General features: G+C 43.7%; 1 protein-coding gene across 2 annotated transcripts in view; it reads right to left on the minus strand.

Annotated features, from left to right (window-relative positions):
• Positions 1-6,982: 6,982 nt before the first annotated feature.
• The window catches only part of GRHL2 (grainyhead like transcription factor 2), a 71,800-nt gene continuing 61,898 nt past the window's right edge, over positions 6,983-16,884 (minus strand). For both annotated transcript variants that reach the window (XM_053395515.1, XM_053395514.1), the window contains exons 13-16: positions 16,492-16,583; positions 14,297-14,382; positions 9,643-9,707; positions 6,983-8,273 (exon numbers count right to left, since the gene is read on the minus strand). In XM_053395515.1, the coding sequence (XP_053251490.1) occupies positions 8,159-8,273; positions 9,643-9,707; positions 14,297-14,382; positions 16,492-16,583 (358 nt within the window). In that variant the 3' untranslated portion in view covers positions 6,983-8,158. The remainder of the gene's footprint in view (positions 8,274-9,642; positions 9,708-14,296; positions 14,383-16,491; positions 16,584-16,884) is intronic.

Here is a 16,884-nt window from a genome sequence, read left to right on the forward strand (position 1 = left end):
TGTTCCCCAAACATGGTGGTTTTCATGGACTCCTATCTTGCATGGTAGGGTGACACCACTGCTTTGCTCAAAGTTACAGGAGGTCCCTGTCCATGGGGCTTTGGCTCTAGGTTTCCCTTGTGGCAGTAGCTGAGACTGGGAACCAGCCACCCTTGTCAATTTCCCAAAATGCTTTGGAACAGCCTTTTCTGACCTTGGGTCCTTGGGTGTTGTTGGACCTCAACTCCCATCAGCCCCGCCAGCATGGCCAATAGTCATGAATGATCGGCACTGTAGTTCCACAATATCTGGGGAAGGACTGCTCTAGGGCACTGTGGACTATTTGAACTGGCAGGCAGGTTCGTAGAACAAGGGCAGGTTCGTAGAAGAAGGGCTAAAGGAAGAGGCAGTCCTGCTGGGACCAAAACTTGTGAAGTTTGCTGAACTGATGGGGATCTTAGCAGCTGCCTGAGGGGGCCCTGTAAAGGCGCCAAGCCTAGCTTCATTCAACAGCATCCCCAATAAGAACGTAAGAGTCTGTTGGATCAGGCCCTTGTAGCCCAGTATCCTGATCAGGCAGTGGCCAATCAGATGTCCATGGGAAAACCATAAGCAGGGTCCCCGAAGCCCCCATCCCTTTCATGGGACACCTACAAGATCTCTCACACAAATATTCCATCACCAGCCACTCAATCGCTTGCTCAGCTCTATCGGTCTCCTCATTCTTAGGAAGGCTGTAGATTAGAGCTGGAGCTTTTGTTCCCCCTTGCTTAACTTCTGTGGTTGAAAAAAGTACATACTTTAAGAACTGAATGCAGACTTACTGTGCTGTCCCAGCCAACCTCTACTGAATTCAATGGGACTTGCTCCCAGGTGAGACTAGGCTTGCAGCCTTAATCATAGACCCCCTGAAAACCATAAGCCTACTCTAAGTATGACTAAGTATGAATCCAACCCATTAAAAAGGGTTGTCCAGGGTGTTTTGCCCAGTGTAACATTTCTGAGATGTTTGCTCGGTTATCACCATGTTAACTTTTGACATGTAAAGTTGCCATACACAGTTATTTTTTAATCATCCCAGGTTCCTAAATTAAATATTTTTAATCCGTCGCCAGACAAGAGGCAGTATTTACAAAGGGCAGGATCCAAATCAAAATGAAGCACCTTTAAGGCTACAATCCTATGCACACTTATTCAGTGGGACTTGCTTCAAAGGAAATGCATATTATGGAGTGGCAAAGGCATCAGCTGGTGGGGGGACTGTGAGGTGGGGGCCTCCAAGTGCCCACATGCTCAACCTATGGGGAGTTAGAATCCAGACTTTGTGGAGTGGGCCTATTGTTTAATTCACCTGTTTCCGCACTTGGATGGAATCCCTTGTGGACTGCATGCTACGGTCAGGCATAATGTCTGTTGTTGTTGTTGTTTTAAAATGTGAAAATTGTAGCCAAGTATAGCCCATAAATATTTTTAAAGCAGCAAAGTGTGTTGGTTTAAAAAAAGAAGAGGGAGATGCATTTGTGACAATGTCTTTTACAGTGCCAAACATATGAACAGTATTGTTTTGAAGGAAGTTGAGACTTTTTTTACTGTATTATTGAACAAATATTGTTTTTAAATGTTAGATTTTGAATAATTTTGTATTGTAAACTTGTTTTGTGACATGGTGCTTTTTCATACTGGAATTACTGATTGCACCTGACTATAATTATTCTGTTTTCTTATATGAATACATAACCTCAAACAAATCTTTATGAAAACCAGTGTATGGCTGAGACCTGAGGTTTGCAAATATAAAGTCCTCCATAAAGCCCCTAAATGTTATTGCCTCTAATAAATATTCTGCTGCAGCCAGGCTTTCTGGAAAGTTCCACTGCATTTCTCTGGGGGAGGGAGGAGACAGGCAAAGAATATAGTAGCCATTGCGAGGAAACAGCTTCATAACTCCCATGATTCTGACCCTGCCAATGCCAGTGAAGCTTCCTCTTCTTGGAGAATATAATAATAATAATAATAATAATAATAATAATAATAATAATAATAATAATAATAATAGTACCCCATCCATCTGACTGGGTTGCCCCAATCACAAATATAAAAGCATAATAAAACATCAAACATTAAAAGCTTTCCTATACAGGACTGCCTTCAGGTGTCATCTAAAAGTTGAATTTATTTATCTTCTTGACATCTGATGGGAGGGCATTCTACAGGGCGGGCGCCACTACTGAGAAGGCCCTGTAACCTCACTTCTCTCAGTGAAGGAACCGCCAGGAGGCCCCTGGCGCTGGACCTCAGTGTCCGGGCAGAACGATGGGGTGGAGATGCTCCTTCAGGCATACTGGACTGAGACCATTTAGGGCTTTAAAGGTCAGCACCAACATTTATTGATTTATTAATTCATTAACATTTTTATCCCACTCTTCCTTCAAAGAACTCAGGGCAACTGACATGGTTCTTACCTCTACCTCTTAAAACTAGAATAAAATCCATTCAACAACCCTGTGAATGAGAGAGAGGAGGGTTGGCTCAATATCACCCACGTGAACAGGTTCAAATCCAGGTCATCTGTACAAATTTCAGTACCGTGCCAATATGTAATTGCTCAGTAAGAGGAAAAGGAGAAATGGGAGTTGGAATATGAGAACTCACTTGCATGCCTCCTCCTTGCTTTTGCTGCCTCTTCTTCAAGCACAAGAAGAGTGAGAAGACAAGGAGAAGGTACAACCACCTCTCTTTCCAGGTAGTGGTGCAAGGATTAACTACAGTGGTACCTCGGGTTAAGTACTTAATTCGTTCTGGAGGTCCGTTCTTAACCTGAAACTGTTCTTAACCTGAAGCACCACTTTAGCTAATGGGGCCTCCTGCTGCTGCGCCGCCAGAGCACTATTTCTGTTCTCATCCTGAGGCAAAGTTCTTAACCCAAGGTACTATTTCTGGGTTAGCGGAGTCTGTAACCTGAAGCATATGTAACCTGAGGTACCACTGTAATGTGAAGCACTTGCTTGTAATGAATGGACATTTTCTCTCGCCTCCAATCTTCCACTCCAGCACCTGTACTCAGGGGTGTGTGGGTGTGTATTCTGTGCACACACACACGCACGCACAAACAAACAAACAAACAAACAGGTGATCTTAACTTTTGTGTTTCAGGACCAAACATGTCCAAGGCTGGCCCAACACTCCCTCCAACCGTGCACCGGAGGATTAGCTTTCATTTACTTAATAAAGGACCATGTGGCAAATTCAGTGAGTTCCCCATCACAAAAGTGCAAGCCCGTTCAAGCAAATCCGAGTCAATATTCAAAATACTTCAGTGTGGAGCCGAATAATCTATCAAACACCAGAAAGAAAAGAAAAGGTGGTTATATCTTACGAATATTTATTTCTTTCCCTCTTAAAAATGTACAAAAAATAAAATAAACCTGTATGTTTATAGATTTCCCTCTCCCATTTACAAAAAAAAACTATTAAGTTACACAAACTAGTTTTCTTAGAATAAAATAGCACACAGTGTTTATACATGGAGCTTTCTAGCTTTCCAGCTATGGGAACTATGCACAGATTATTTTTTTTGGCACAAACAAATCCTCCTGTTTGCATCATGTCACCCTAATCTGGGAGAAACATTGAGGGGAGGCAGGGAAGTGGAAGGGTTACAAGAAAAACAAACATTTTACATGGCTGCACACTTTTTAAAACTTTAAACAAGTCGATTCATTTCCAGTTCTGCATGATGATGCTGATTGAATCCATAACAACAGCTTTTCAGTTTCCTCTCTAATAATAATAAAAACTCAAGCAGCTATGTTAATTTTGCAACTTTCCAACAGGCCCAAGTGCTGGGGGAAATGGCTTAATTCATAAATCACATGGTTCTGTGTACATATCTAAGTCATTTATGTTTAGGAACAGACATTTGTTAGCAACAATGAAAGATGGTAAAAGCTCCCTCTTCTTTTATGCCCATCAAAAGTAAAATATGATTTTTTAAAAATTGGTAGGCTAGGTAGACTCTATGTGATTTATTTAAAATGTGTGTATAGGAAGAGGACTGAAGCAGGCCTTATTACCCTAGTAATTGTTATAGCCATGTCAATATTAGTTACGTATCAGTGGATGGAGAAGCAGAACATCTACATATAATTGCAGCCTGTGATAGTCAGAGTGTTATCACTCTGAAATTCTTATACAAATGAAGATTATATAGGACTAGGAGTTTTCTTTCCTCTCTAAAAACAAACACTTAAGTTTCTAGCCCTTATTGACTAGAAAGGCACAGAGGGCTAAACTCATTAAATACAACAATATTTCTCTGCACCTTCTCTGGATAGATAAAGGGGGGCCCAGCCAGTTTTAAAAAATAGGCAGAGTCTTCACAGTGTAGAGCTTTATTTCAGAAGACAGCAGTAAGGGTGATTTTTGTTATGTGGCCTCCTTCAAACTTTTCACCTTTCTGAAATGTCTGGCATGCCCAGGTATTCATGAAGATTCACCCCCCAACACCAGTAAATGGTTCTGAGGCCGGTGATCTGAGAGCAAACCCTCGTGCACACCTGATCTTCCTCTAAGGCTACCCATTGTTTGAGGTCATTAATTGAAGGACAGCTACCCAATTGGCCCTTGGGGACTGCTTGAAGATACCCAAGCTTCTAAGGGATCCCATTGGCTCCCCAAAACAAAGTCTGAAAGCCCACTTTTAGATTGCTTTGGAATGATCATTATGCTTAAGTGCTAAACCACAGAACAGAAGGGGTAAGTTATCATTTGTTTCTGGCTTGCATGGCAATGCCATGGTTACATAGAACATTGGGAGCTGTGCCTTTGCCAGCCACCAAGAGATGTTCAACAGGTGCAATTTTACCTATCACTCCATGATGAACATAAAGAAGAAGAAGAAGAAGAAGAAGAAGAAGAAGAAGAAGAAGAAGAAGAAGAATGCAATTTTTGATTTTCACTCTGCCAGGCAGTTTGGCAGTGAATTATCAGTTTGCTGTAAAAATGGCTCTGTAAGCTCAATTGATTCTGAAGCAATGCTAAATCAGCATGTTATTCACTTCAGATATATCAGTCAGCATAGCTTTACATGACTACAAGGGACACACATGCTTATGCAAGTATACACAAATTCTCTCATGCATTTTGCATACAGTGCGGATTTAGGACAACTGTTCTGGCTCCTTTCCCCCTTTAAGAATCAATATTGGTGGAACTCAGAAATGCAAGATTGTGACCAAAATAAATTGAACTTAAAACCATTGAACGAAACAGTTTTTTTAAAAAAACGCATGCATCTCATAATGCAGCGTTTGGCATTTTTCCTGTAACATTTGAAACTTTGAAGAAATAGAAAAGGACTAAGCTGCTAAAAGAGTATCGGCAGAAGCAAACACTCCTGAAATTTAGGTCAAGTTAATTTACATACCAGAAACCTTTTAAGAAACATTCATCTCCATAGCACCATTTTGCTTGATCAAGGAACCTCACTCTTTGAAGCTCTGACTGTCCCAATCAAAGGAGTGCTTGAACTACATTTGCTTTCCAAAGTTATTCAACGAATTACAGGGTTTCATCTCAGATTCCTATTTCATAATCTCAGGGTTGCCTTAAAAAAGCCTTAAACAGAGTCCGGCTGCTCAGTATCTACAGTTCCTCAATCTCAGGCCTCCAGGTGTTGTTGGATTGCAAGTGCTATCATTCCTAGCTGGTTTAGGGTTGATGAGACTTGTAGTCGTGGTTGAAGAAGGCTGACCAACACTGGCTGGCAGCAAGTCTCCAGGGTTTCAGCCAGAAGCACTGCTGGAAATAGTGGCAATCAACTCTTTGACCTTATGCAAGCAAGCCACGTTTTGCTACCAATCTCTGGCCATTTCCAGCAGCCCCATGGATGGAAGTGCAATGAAAAAAATGTCTACTACATACAGATTAAGACAGGCTGAGTAATACGATCATACGAAAAGAAAGTCTATAGAGTCAGGACTTGATATGTACATTCAGACCAAAGTCAAGGGAAGCGTATGTACATTTTTACATTTACAGCAGGACCCATCAGGGGGCGCGAGGACGTTCAACAAAATGAGCAGAGGATCCATTCATCCAAGAAATTTGTTCCATTCCTGCCACAACTCCTGGGAAGTTGAATGGAGAAGGGAATGGCAACCAGGGATGAGGTGGGTTGGGAGAGTGTCAGAAGGGCAGGGAAAGGAGACAGCAAAGATTAAAGGAGCTGAACAAGGGGCAGGGAAGCTGAGGTGAGTCCCCAGGGCATGGGAGCGTAGACTGCATCCTTTTTCAATTGCAACAAAACTGCCCTGCCTCTCTGGCTTCCTGGGCCTGTAGGGATGGACTGTAGGGACGGAGTTCCCTAGATCAGCTCTTCTGAGGATGGGAGGGATAGAAAGATGCCTCTTCAGGTACATGTCACCCATCCCCATCATGACCAGAGGTGTCCAGATTCCCTTTCTTGGCACCATTCATGCTGTGCACATGCATGCAGACTGCATCCCCAGATCTGTGCCTGAAATTTGTACATTGTGCGAATGGGGATCTTGGGTATTCATTTATTTCATTTTAAAAAGAAAAAGTAAACCAGCAAGCACCTGCTCAGTTGGTCTCGAACGGTGTTTGCTGAACCAAATCCACCCACCTATTAAGGGGGGACACGATGGCTATCTTCAAATACCTGAAGGGCTGTGATGAAGAAGAGGGAGAAGAGCTGAACTCTGTTGCTGCTCCGGACGGCAGGATTAGGAGCAACGGGTGGGAATTGCAGGGAACTGGATTTCAGCTGAACATTCGAAGAGGCTTCCTAATAGGACAAGCTGCAGAACAGGCCGCCTCAGGAAGTGGTGGGTTCTCCTTTGCTGGAGGATAGAAGCAAATATGTCCATCTGTTGCAGATGTTGTAGTTGCACCTTGCAAGCTGCATGCAGATCCTGCAATGAGCAACAGGCCAGACTCGATGACCTCCAGCTCTACGGTTTCATGGTTTTATGACTTGCTATAAATAATAATAATAATAAAGACCTTCTGGCTCAGTTTAGGCTTGGCTCCAGCTTGCCAGAGGTTCCCAAGGAAGAGGTGAGCTGAATGGAGATATATCTTCTGAAAGCCCAAAGTCAGAATTGGAAGCAGGCATGGAGGGAGGAGAGTGTTGGCGGTATTGGCACTGCCTCAGTTCTCGCTGCATGCAGAAAATGGAGGGTCTCATCCAACAAGGACGCAGAAGACCACAGGATAAAATCCAAGGGTGCAAAGAAAGCATAAATATTTCAGAAACCGGAAGACAAATAATTCGGAAACTGGAAGACAATGTGGTATCCTTGCACAGAAATGGGCATGGGAGGGTGAACGAGACCCACAAGCTGGTGGTGCAAATGTCAGATGCACCACTGGAAGGAGAATTTTAACTTTCTAATACGGATGCTGGAGAAGCCACTCAAGAAAAGGTATGGAAACGTCACTGAATAGCTAATGGCAGAATCTCTCTCCTCAGTGAGAGTTGCCTGACAGCTTCTAATCCCAGGATTAGAAACAGGAGTGGCAGTAAACACATCCACACAGGTAGGAAAAATATATTATTACATATTATAAACATTATATACAAAGGTTAAAAACGGATGGTGCTTTACTTACAAATGACACGCCATCCAAGTCCCTTACTTACAGTCCTCAGTTGCCCTGTGCTGGGAAGGATATGGCTAACCTATACCTACACATTTGTTTGCTGGTAGTTTTGTACCAGTGAACATGATCGGCCACTTTCCTTGCCATGGATTAGAAGATCAAATCTTCAAGCAATTTATTCCTGAAAGTTTCAATTTTAACTATTAAGTCCCAGGAGAACTAATGCAATTCCACAATTTCATTTTCTTCCACATTAACTCTTTTTTAAAAAGTCACCGTTTCTCCTCTGCGGTGGGCGAGAGGCGATGTCCGCAGTCTGCTATGTACAGATTGCAGCGTGAGGAGCAATAAATAAAGACTTTGTAGAGGTATGTTAGTTCATCTTGAACGGACTGGTCAATGACAACTGGGCTTGTTTCCTCGCTTCCAGTGGAGTTTTGTAACAGCCTCTCTTCTTGGCATCCGTGAGTCATCAGGGCTTTAGAAGAATGGTCCCCTTCCTTAAGATGAGGGTGAAATGCTATGACTTCACTAGGCTGCGTTCTGATCTGGGCTAGATTTCCGTCAACGTGACCTTGTAGCCTTCCCCCAGGCTCTCCATGTTGAGGATGAACGTGTCTTCGTTGGAATAATGTTCAATGATGTTATCATCCATATTTACCAAAATCCTGGAATAGGAAAGGAGTGTCAGTAAAATCCCCCTAGTTTCACATATCAGGATAGATTCAGATGGCAAATCTGGCATGGGGTAAGGGATGTGTCTGTCTGTGTATTTGCCATTTGTGTGAATGCTTTGACACAAGCCATAGCACAGCTCATTGTCTCCTGGAGGTTCCAGCGAGCTTTTAAGTGTCAGTGAACAAAGCAGTTCTTCTTTTTGAGTAAATATGCATAGGATTCTAAAGTTAGGCATAAAATCACAGTTGGAAGGGGCCATGAAAGTCATCTAGCCCCAACCCTTGCAATGTAGGAATCTTTCACCCAACATGGGGCTTGAACCCACAACCTTGGGATTAAGGGTCTCATGCTCTACCAGCTGATTTATCCAGCCTCATTGCAAAATCTCCAGATAAATCCAAACCAATGTAACCCCACTGAAACATCATAATTCAACCAAATGTTGAACTGGAAAGTTGCTTGGGCTATATGGACCAACTATTTACTACTACTACTACTACTTCTACTACTACTACTGATATTTGCTTGCTGCTCAGGGAGCCTTTTTGGCTGAAAAGCAGGTTACAGAGGCATACGAAGAAGGGCCTCAGATGATGACCACAGGCTCTGGCTTGGTTCATATGGGGAGAGGCGGTCCTTGAGGTATTGTGGTCCAGAGCTGTTCAAAGCTTTATAGGTCAAAACCAGGACTTTGATGGCTAATCAAACCTTTCCTGGGTGTGCAGTCAGGGAAACAAGATAGCAAAGGTGGAGGGGTATTAGGTGCTGGGCAGCCAATTAATGCCGCAGCATAGACAAATTCATTGATGTGATAGTGTTGTAGTCCTATTATCTTTTCTTCCTACTCATCTCCCTTGTTTGGGGAATACTGAAACTCCAGATTACAGAGGCTTCATTTCCCCCCTGTTGCCGCCGTTCAATCTCGGAGGTAATTAAAATACTAATTATCCTCTATTTAATTTGAAACACAACTGAATTATAGTGTACATATCACAGACAACCTCTTCTCATGTTGCAGTAGTGTTGAGAGAGCTGCTGCAGAATTGTTGTCTCTACCCAAACTGTTTGGGTAGCGTGAGAAGTCCTAAGTCAGTATGAAATGTCCCTGGGTCAATGCTTCCCCCCTGCCCTCCCCCCACAGGGGAAGGGGAGAAGGAGCCACAAGGCAGGCTAGTCCCACCTGAGCCCAGGGCATATCACATGACTTGAGGAGTCTGGGAGGGGTCTGTGAGTTGCTCAAAGCTGGGGTCCCCTCTTGTCACCTAGGACAGAATCTACGTCAGCTGAGGTCTCAAGACACTGTAACAAACAAACAAAAGTGACTTGGAGCCGAGGTGAGATTTAGTTTCCCTTACTTACCCCTTTTTGCTCTTCTTGTACAGCTTTGTAATCTTTTCAGCTGGAAGACCGTATTTCTCAGAAATCTGAATTTAAAATTTAAAAAGAAGAAAGAGCAATTATTAAAACCAGAAACTGGTATCACCAGCTTCAGTTAAAGAGTGTGGAGGGTGAGTGTGTGTCTTAAAAGCACCCAACTTCTAAGAATCAGGTGTAATGACCTGAAGAAATGTAGAGCTTCCTGCCATTTTGAAAAACTTTTGCACCTACAGTGTAAAAATGCATTATATTAGGAGAAGTGCACATTAGTCAAAACTGCAGACAGAATTGTGTTAGGAAAAAATCACAGTACAATGCTGAAGAATGTTCATGACGATTAAAACAACAACAACCATGTGTAGTTCTTTGTCTAAATGCGGAGAATTGAATTTAAGATTGGAAAATTGAGAAGCTGAGACAACCAAAATTGACAGATCTTTCCATAGCTACTCATAGCACATCCAAAAACAGTCTTGCACAACCCCCACTAAACTTCTTACAAAAGTCATTTCCAAAAGCGCTTCTCTCTTTGCAGATGCAAACATCTCATTAGTGTTCACATCACACCTTTCCTTGTGACTCAGCCTCAGGGGAAAGAAAGAGATCTAGGCCCATCCAAAGACACTCGCAAGGCACTTGGCAACCAGCTGACTAGTAAGTCATCTTAATTTACAAGGTCTTGATGGGGGGGGGGGGGAATCCAAACCGCAGAAGTCTTTACAAAACAAAGCAGGAGGCTTTGGGTATGAAAAGGACTGGCTGAATAACTGGTATTTCAATCAGCTCTGAATGGAGAACATCCAATAGGTTTTATTGATATTTTCGAAGAAGTAGCGCTGCTGGGAAATTAGTTGAAAATAAGGACTCCACCTGGTCACCTGATGGCAATTTCCAGTTACCAATTGCAACAAGGCAGTATGTTAAAAGCAATACTAAAAATACCCAGTTTAAGTCACTGGGTGGCTCTTCCCTGTTTAGGGAAGTTTTTAACGTTTGATGTTTTATTGTGTTTTTAATATCCTGTTGGAAGCCACACAGAGTGGCTGGGGAGGCCCAGCCAGGTGAGCGGGGTATAAGCAATAAATTATTTTTGTTGCTGTTACCTTCTAGCAATGCAATCTTATATATGTCGGCTCAGAAGTATGTCAGATAAGTATGTGTAGGACTACAGTCTAAGTGGTGTAGAAATCTCTTGATCCTTCCGATACTCCCTTGAGTATGTACCAACATCTTTTTATACACCTCTAGAACATTTCAGTTTGCTTGGACAGGTCTCTTTTACTTCACAGTCAGGGCTTTTAAAAGAAATCTTTTAAAGAAAGAAATCTGGAATGGGGCAGCTGAGAGTCAGAATACATAAACAAATCTGATCACACTTTTTCAGGTCATGGATCAGGGTTAGAGGAAGTTCTGTCCCAACAAAAGTTGCCTCTGCTGATCCTTACTTGTCAAAAATGCTTTATTCCTCAAAAACAATGTGTTATGTACAGCAGCCATGCTCTTGGTCCTTCTAAGATGTTTGACGAAGCAGGATGTTGTCACTGAGAGCTCATGTTAAACAGTTACTCTCTAAGGTGCCATAGTACTTTCTTGTCACCAGAAGAAGCATAATTGCAAAGATAAACTGCCTGCTCCTCTGGGAAATAATAGCAAATGGGAGAAGAATGAAGCAAATTCCAAATATGAGAAAATAAACAAGGGGAAAATGTGCAACTTGTAAACAATGGAACTTCCTTTTAATATGTTATGCTCTTGCTGGGATGAAAGCTTTTGAAAACAACGTTGCTAAAATGAGGCACACGGCACTGCCAGACACAAGCGTGTGTGCTTCTATGTGAACTGAAACATATTTTGCACGCATTACATTTTCAAGGTCTTTTTCATATCTTGCCAAGGGCAAAATCATGCCTGGGTTAATACGCAATGAAGAGTGAGGGAAGTCAGGGTGGCTCTAGTGCAAATGTTTGCAGTAGCACAGCATGGGCGTGTAAGTGAGAAACCTTGGCTCTTTCCATAAGGGTTCATCTTCAAAACCTCTCCTGTGAGAGATTTCTGTTTTCTAAACTCCACCATGTCCCTTTGTGGCAGGCAAGCACATATACAGGTACCCTGATCTAGCAGGAAGAATCCATGCACTCACTGCCCTTCTGGAGAAGGCTGCATGTACATGTAAAATAGTGATGTGCAAACAAGGTGTGCAGAAATCTTCTAATCTGGTTTGTCCTGACCCTATACCAGGGGTCCTTGAAGGGGCAGGGCTGGCTACACTATTGCCTGTGGAGATCTCTCTCCACCCCACAGTCAGCATATTGTTGGCCAAGGGTGCAGGGTCTTCTTATAGCACTCTCCTCATATCTACAAATTTGGAGATGCACCCCACTTTTTGACTAGAGTCCCCACGACAGCTCGCAACATTCATAAAGGGCAACACTTCCCACAAAACCATACGCTTTGAAATTTGAAACTATCATAAGGAAAGATATTTGAGGTGGAGGAGGAAACAGGAGAGCACAACTTTAAAATCTTGGTGCTCCCTTCCTGTAGCTGACCTGGTAGGGAACAGGACAGTCTGAGTGAACCAGCAGCAGGCATGGTGATGGGGCCTGTTTTTCCATGGATCTCCTCCTTATTCCAGCGTGAACGTCTTTTAAGATTTTAGATGTGAACAGGAAACCAACCATGGGTATTGATTGGGCACATATTTTTACAGGGAGAAGGGAACCAACAAATATACATGATAGAATAAACAGTTCAGCTGAAGAATGGGAGCCACATTATCTCTGACGCCAGGGGAGATTTGCCAGTACAAAGAAACTGAAGATTGGGCTGCCTACTCTTAGAACTAGTCTGCTATCTTCTCTAGCATATGCTGCCTTGTGAATAACTATGGAGATGAAAAGAAACCTCAGTGCCAGAATTTAAGGTGCTAGGAACACACACACACACACACACACTAGCATGCTCACAAACTGCACCCATTTTCTACAAATGCATTGCAAGCGACCACATCCACGGAATCTTGCAAAGGCGCAATGCATCATGGGGAAAACATCCACGTGGTACTTTTGGCCTTTGGAAACTTCGGAGTGCTTTTGTTCGAGAGTCCCTGGAGCTTCCCTTGGTAGTTCTACATTCTCCGCCTTGTGATTTGATCTCTCTGTTGGCTCCATCTCATTGGATGACAAGCCCTGGTGCCTCAGTGGGCCTGCGCGGGCAGGGAGGTGGCAGCAGGGAGGTGCTCTGGTGTTTTACAATAACGAAACAGCACGGTAAGATAAGAGGCTTGCCAGGGCCACCTCGTGAGTTCACAGGTGAGATTTAAACCAGGACCTTGTACTTTACAGCTCAATCTCTGCTTTAGCTCCAGTACAATATTCTAGGTGCATCTGTGAGCTAAGGTGGCATGGGTGCAATCTCTTGGCCGCTACCCTACACTACAAGCTTTTTCAAAAGAAGGACTTGCATGCCCTAGGGTGCTAATGCATACCACAGGACCCAGAGTCCAAATTCGTTATGAATTCTGGATACAGTATTCTTTTCAAATTCTCTTCTACAGATCTCCTTTTTTCCAAAACGAGATCATTTACCTTCGCTGAAAACAAAAGCAACTGCAATGCAACACGGCCTGGGCTCTGCTCAACTGACAGGACAAACATTCCCATGACCTGCACTGCACAATGGAGTCCCAAGTGCAGCTCTTTACTAGCCCATGTAAATGAATGGTTTCCAGGCCGGAAATGCCCCCCTGGACCCCCACTCCTGACGTGGCAACTCTACATTGGAAGCTAGGGGCATCTGGAGGAAAGAAAGTGGTAGCCGCCCACCTTTGATTTTTTCCTTTCAGTGCTGGGCCCTGAAAAGAAAAGAAGGTTTTGCAGGAGAACACAGGAAGAGCCTGCCAGATCAGAAAGACTGTGCAGCATCCTGTTCTTACCGTGGCCAAACCTATGAGGAGCCTGAAAGCAGGACCTGAGGGCAACAGCGCTCTCCCCACTTGTGAGTCCTGGCATTCAGAACAGACACCACCTCCCAAAGTGCCTTCCTTCTTTCCTCGACTCTGGGAAGCCTAAACCTTTGCAATGAGGATTTTGCAGAGAGCTGCGATGTGACCCTGCACATCAAGGACAGGGAAACTAAGACCCTCCAGGTGCTGCTGGACTCCAACTCCCATCAGCCCCAGTGTGGCCAATGTTCAGGGATGATAGGAGTTGTAGTCCTTTTAAATGTCTTGCCTTTTAAAATGGTGTTGGGGAGGGAGAATTGTTGGGTTGTTCTTATTTTTATTTATTTTGTGCATTCATATTGTGCTCTTATGTTGCGAACCGCCCTGAGACCTTTGAGTATAGGGTGGCATACAAATTTTGATAATAATAATAATAATCCAGAAATATCCAGCAGGCCACAAGTTCCCCATCCCAAGGACTCCTTGTTAACATCCAAGCTCTCTCTCTTCACACACAAATACCCTTCTCTCACAACGATGTCAGTTTGCTTGTCAACAACCTCAGCACAGTTTTGCACAAATATAAAATGCAAAAATGTTTTCCTTTCTATGAGGAAGTTAAAGCAGACTGCATGCTGTTGTTGCTTTCTTCAACTGCCCACGATAAATGAAATTGAGATGACAGATACTTACCGCTTCCATTAGTCCCTTTACAGTGGGCGATTTTAACATCAAAGCATCAAACACTTCGTCAGCCTCTTTCCTCACGTAAAGCAGCACTGAAAGGATGAGAAGCAAATTTTTGGAATAGACACAGAACATTCCCACAAGCAAACTACTCCCTCTTGGACAGAAAACTATTCCTGTCCAACAAATGACAAGTGAAAAAGGCCAGAGACTCGTGTTTAAAAAAAAACTATCCCATGTCACAGAGCAGGAGGAGAATGTGTCGATTTCAAAATATCCAGAGGAAAATGATGTGTTCTTTCCACAAACCGCGCCACCCCCCACAGGAAGCAGTTGTAAACAGTCACACCCATTTTCCATTTCAGTTGGGTGATAGGCAGAGATTATGCGGAATATATTGAACAGTAAGTGGAACTAATTTCCCTGTCATGCTAAGCAACCCCACAAGCAAAACAGCTATTCTCATCAAAAGTCGGAATTTCCTGGAATTCAAACGGTGGGTTCAGCTGTTGGCAGAACCAGAATTTTGCAGTTGGAAGGAGGTCTTTCAGTCTCTTGCTTAATGGAGGAATCTTGCAAGTGCAGCATCCCTGACAGCTGTCTGTTTAGCTCTTCCTTTGAAGGACATGCCACCTTCCTCCAAGGCAGTCCGCTCCACAGTTGAACAGTGCAAACTATTAGGAGGTTTCTGTAACGTTTAGACCTTGCTATTTCCAACCATTAATTCTAATCCTGCCTGTCCTCTAGAAAACACAGAAGAAGTCTGCTCAGCCTTTTATTTAACAGCCCCTCAGATACCCAAAGGACGCGGGTGGAGCTGTGGTCTAAACCACAGAGCCAAGGGCTTGCCAATCAAAAGGTCGGCAGTTCGAATCCCCACGACGGGGTGAGCTCCCGTTGCTCAGTCCCAGTTCCTGCCAACCTAGCAGTTCTAAAGCACATCAAAATGCAAGTAGATAAATAGGTACCGCTCCGGCGGGAAGGTAAACGGCATTTCCGTGCACTGCTCTGGTTCACCAGAAATGGCTTAGTCATGCTGGCCACATGACCCGGAAGCTGTACGCCGGCTCCCTCGGCCAATAAAGCGAGATGAGTGCTGCAACCCCAGAGTTGGCCATGACTTGACCTAATGGTCAGGGGTCCTTTACAGATACTCAAAGGCAGCTATCACGTCTCTCCATAATCTTATCTAGCTCTTTCAACTGTTCCTCGTAGGACTTCATTTCTAGACCCCTCACCCTCCTCTCATGTGATGGAAGACACATGTCTTTCACGTAGAGGTGGACACCCCCTTCACTACTTCTTTTGTGATGCTCAAAGAGCAGCGCCAGCAAATAGCACATATGCAACATGTAGTTTTAGATGCAAGCATGTGCCTGCTGGTGTAGCTGGTACAGAGGTAAAATGCATGACCAGTCAACCGCCTTATATGATGCTGGACTCAGAAGGGGGTCAAATGTCTCAGGTGTTAAGATTGTCAGAGGGGAGCCTGCTTGGTAGCTCCATCACCCTCAGAAATCCAGGGTATGGCAGCACAGAAGATGGCATTTTCTGTGGCAGCCCCTAAGCCGCCTCTCCATAGATTTGCACCTGTCACCTTAATTGTGCAGTTTTTGCACAATTGTTGTTGATCATGTTGGCACCCGTCTGTCTCGGGAGACAATGAAGGAGTGCCCCTTTGTGGGTGAAGTCAAACTGCTGGAGAGTTATGCCTGCTGTGGCTGTAGACCCTGATATGGGAGAGACATGTTTGGTTGCAGCTGGGGCAGATGAAGGCATCTGGTTGCTGTGATGCTTCAGATGCACCGGGGCATTTCTGCGTTCCTCCCAGCAGTCATTTCTCCTCTGGTCAGCACTGTGGATGCACAACCTGACTGTCTATCTCCAGGCACTGTGGCTGTCTGCAAGGGATTTCCACACAGTGAGGTTAATGTTGTCAGCCTTCATATCCCATTTGCAGACATCTTTGTAACTCAGAGTTGGTCCGCCAACAGGCCTGGTGCCTGAAGCCAGCGCCTCATACAGAATGTCTTTGGGGATCCTGCTATCTTCCATTGTGTGCACACAACCAAGGCAGCGTAGACATTGCTGAGACTTCGGAATAATTCAGAACCATATTTCCATTCTGATTTTTTCCTTCCCTCTGCCCAATGACTTTCACATGAATTCTGACTTAGGGAAAACTGAGAATAAACTGGTACCTCTTTTCGTTCCTTCTTCTTTTATTTGCTTCAGCGGTGGTGAGCTGAAGTCTTCTTCTACTGGCCGGAATATCCTTTTAGCCAAGATGCTACTGCAGGGGAAGAAAAATAAGAAAGATGTACCAGATTTATAGTACTGGGGGTGGAAGTGTTACCCATAACTTGTTCTCCTAATTGTAGCTGGGAGGCTGTGCTACATTGTGGTTGCACTGGCCAAGACTTTTATCTTAGTACTTTTGACAGGCCTAATCTAAAAAGTAAGGTTATAGTTTAATTTCAGGACTGTGTATTATATTGATTTACTACTACAGCTAACAGTCTCATGCATTTCTGTCATGCACTAAATACAAGAAGCTGCATGTATTCTACAAACAGAAACCAGTACCCTAAGAA

This window comes from Podarcis raffonei, chromosome 7 (assembly GCF_027172205.1).
Source record: "Podarcis raffonei isolate rPodRaf1 chromosome 7, rPodRaf1.pri, whole genome shotgun sequence".
Taxonomy (NCBI): Eukaryota; Metazoa; Chordata; class Lepidosauria; order Squamata; family Lacertidae; genus Podarcis; species Podarcis raffonei.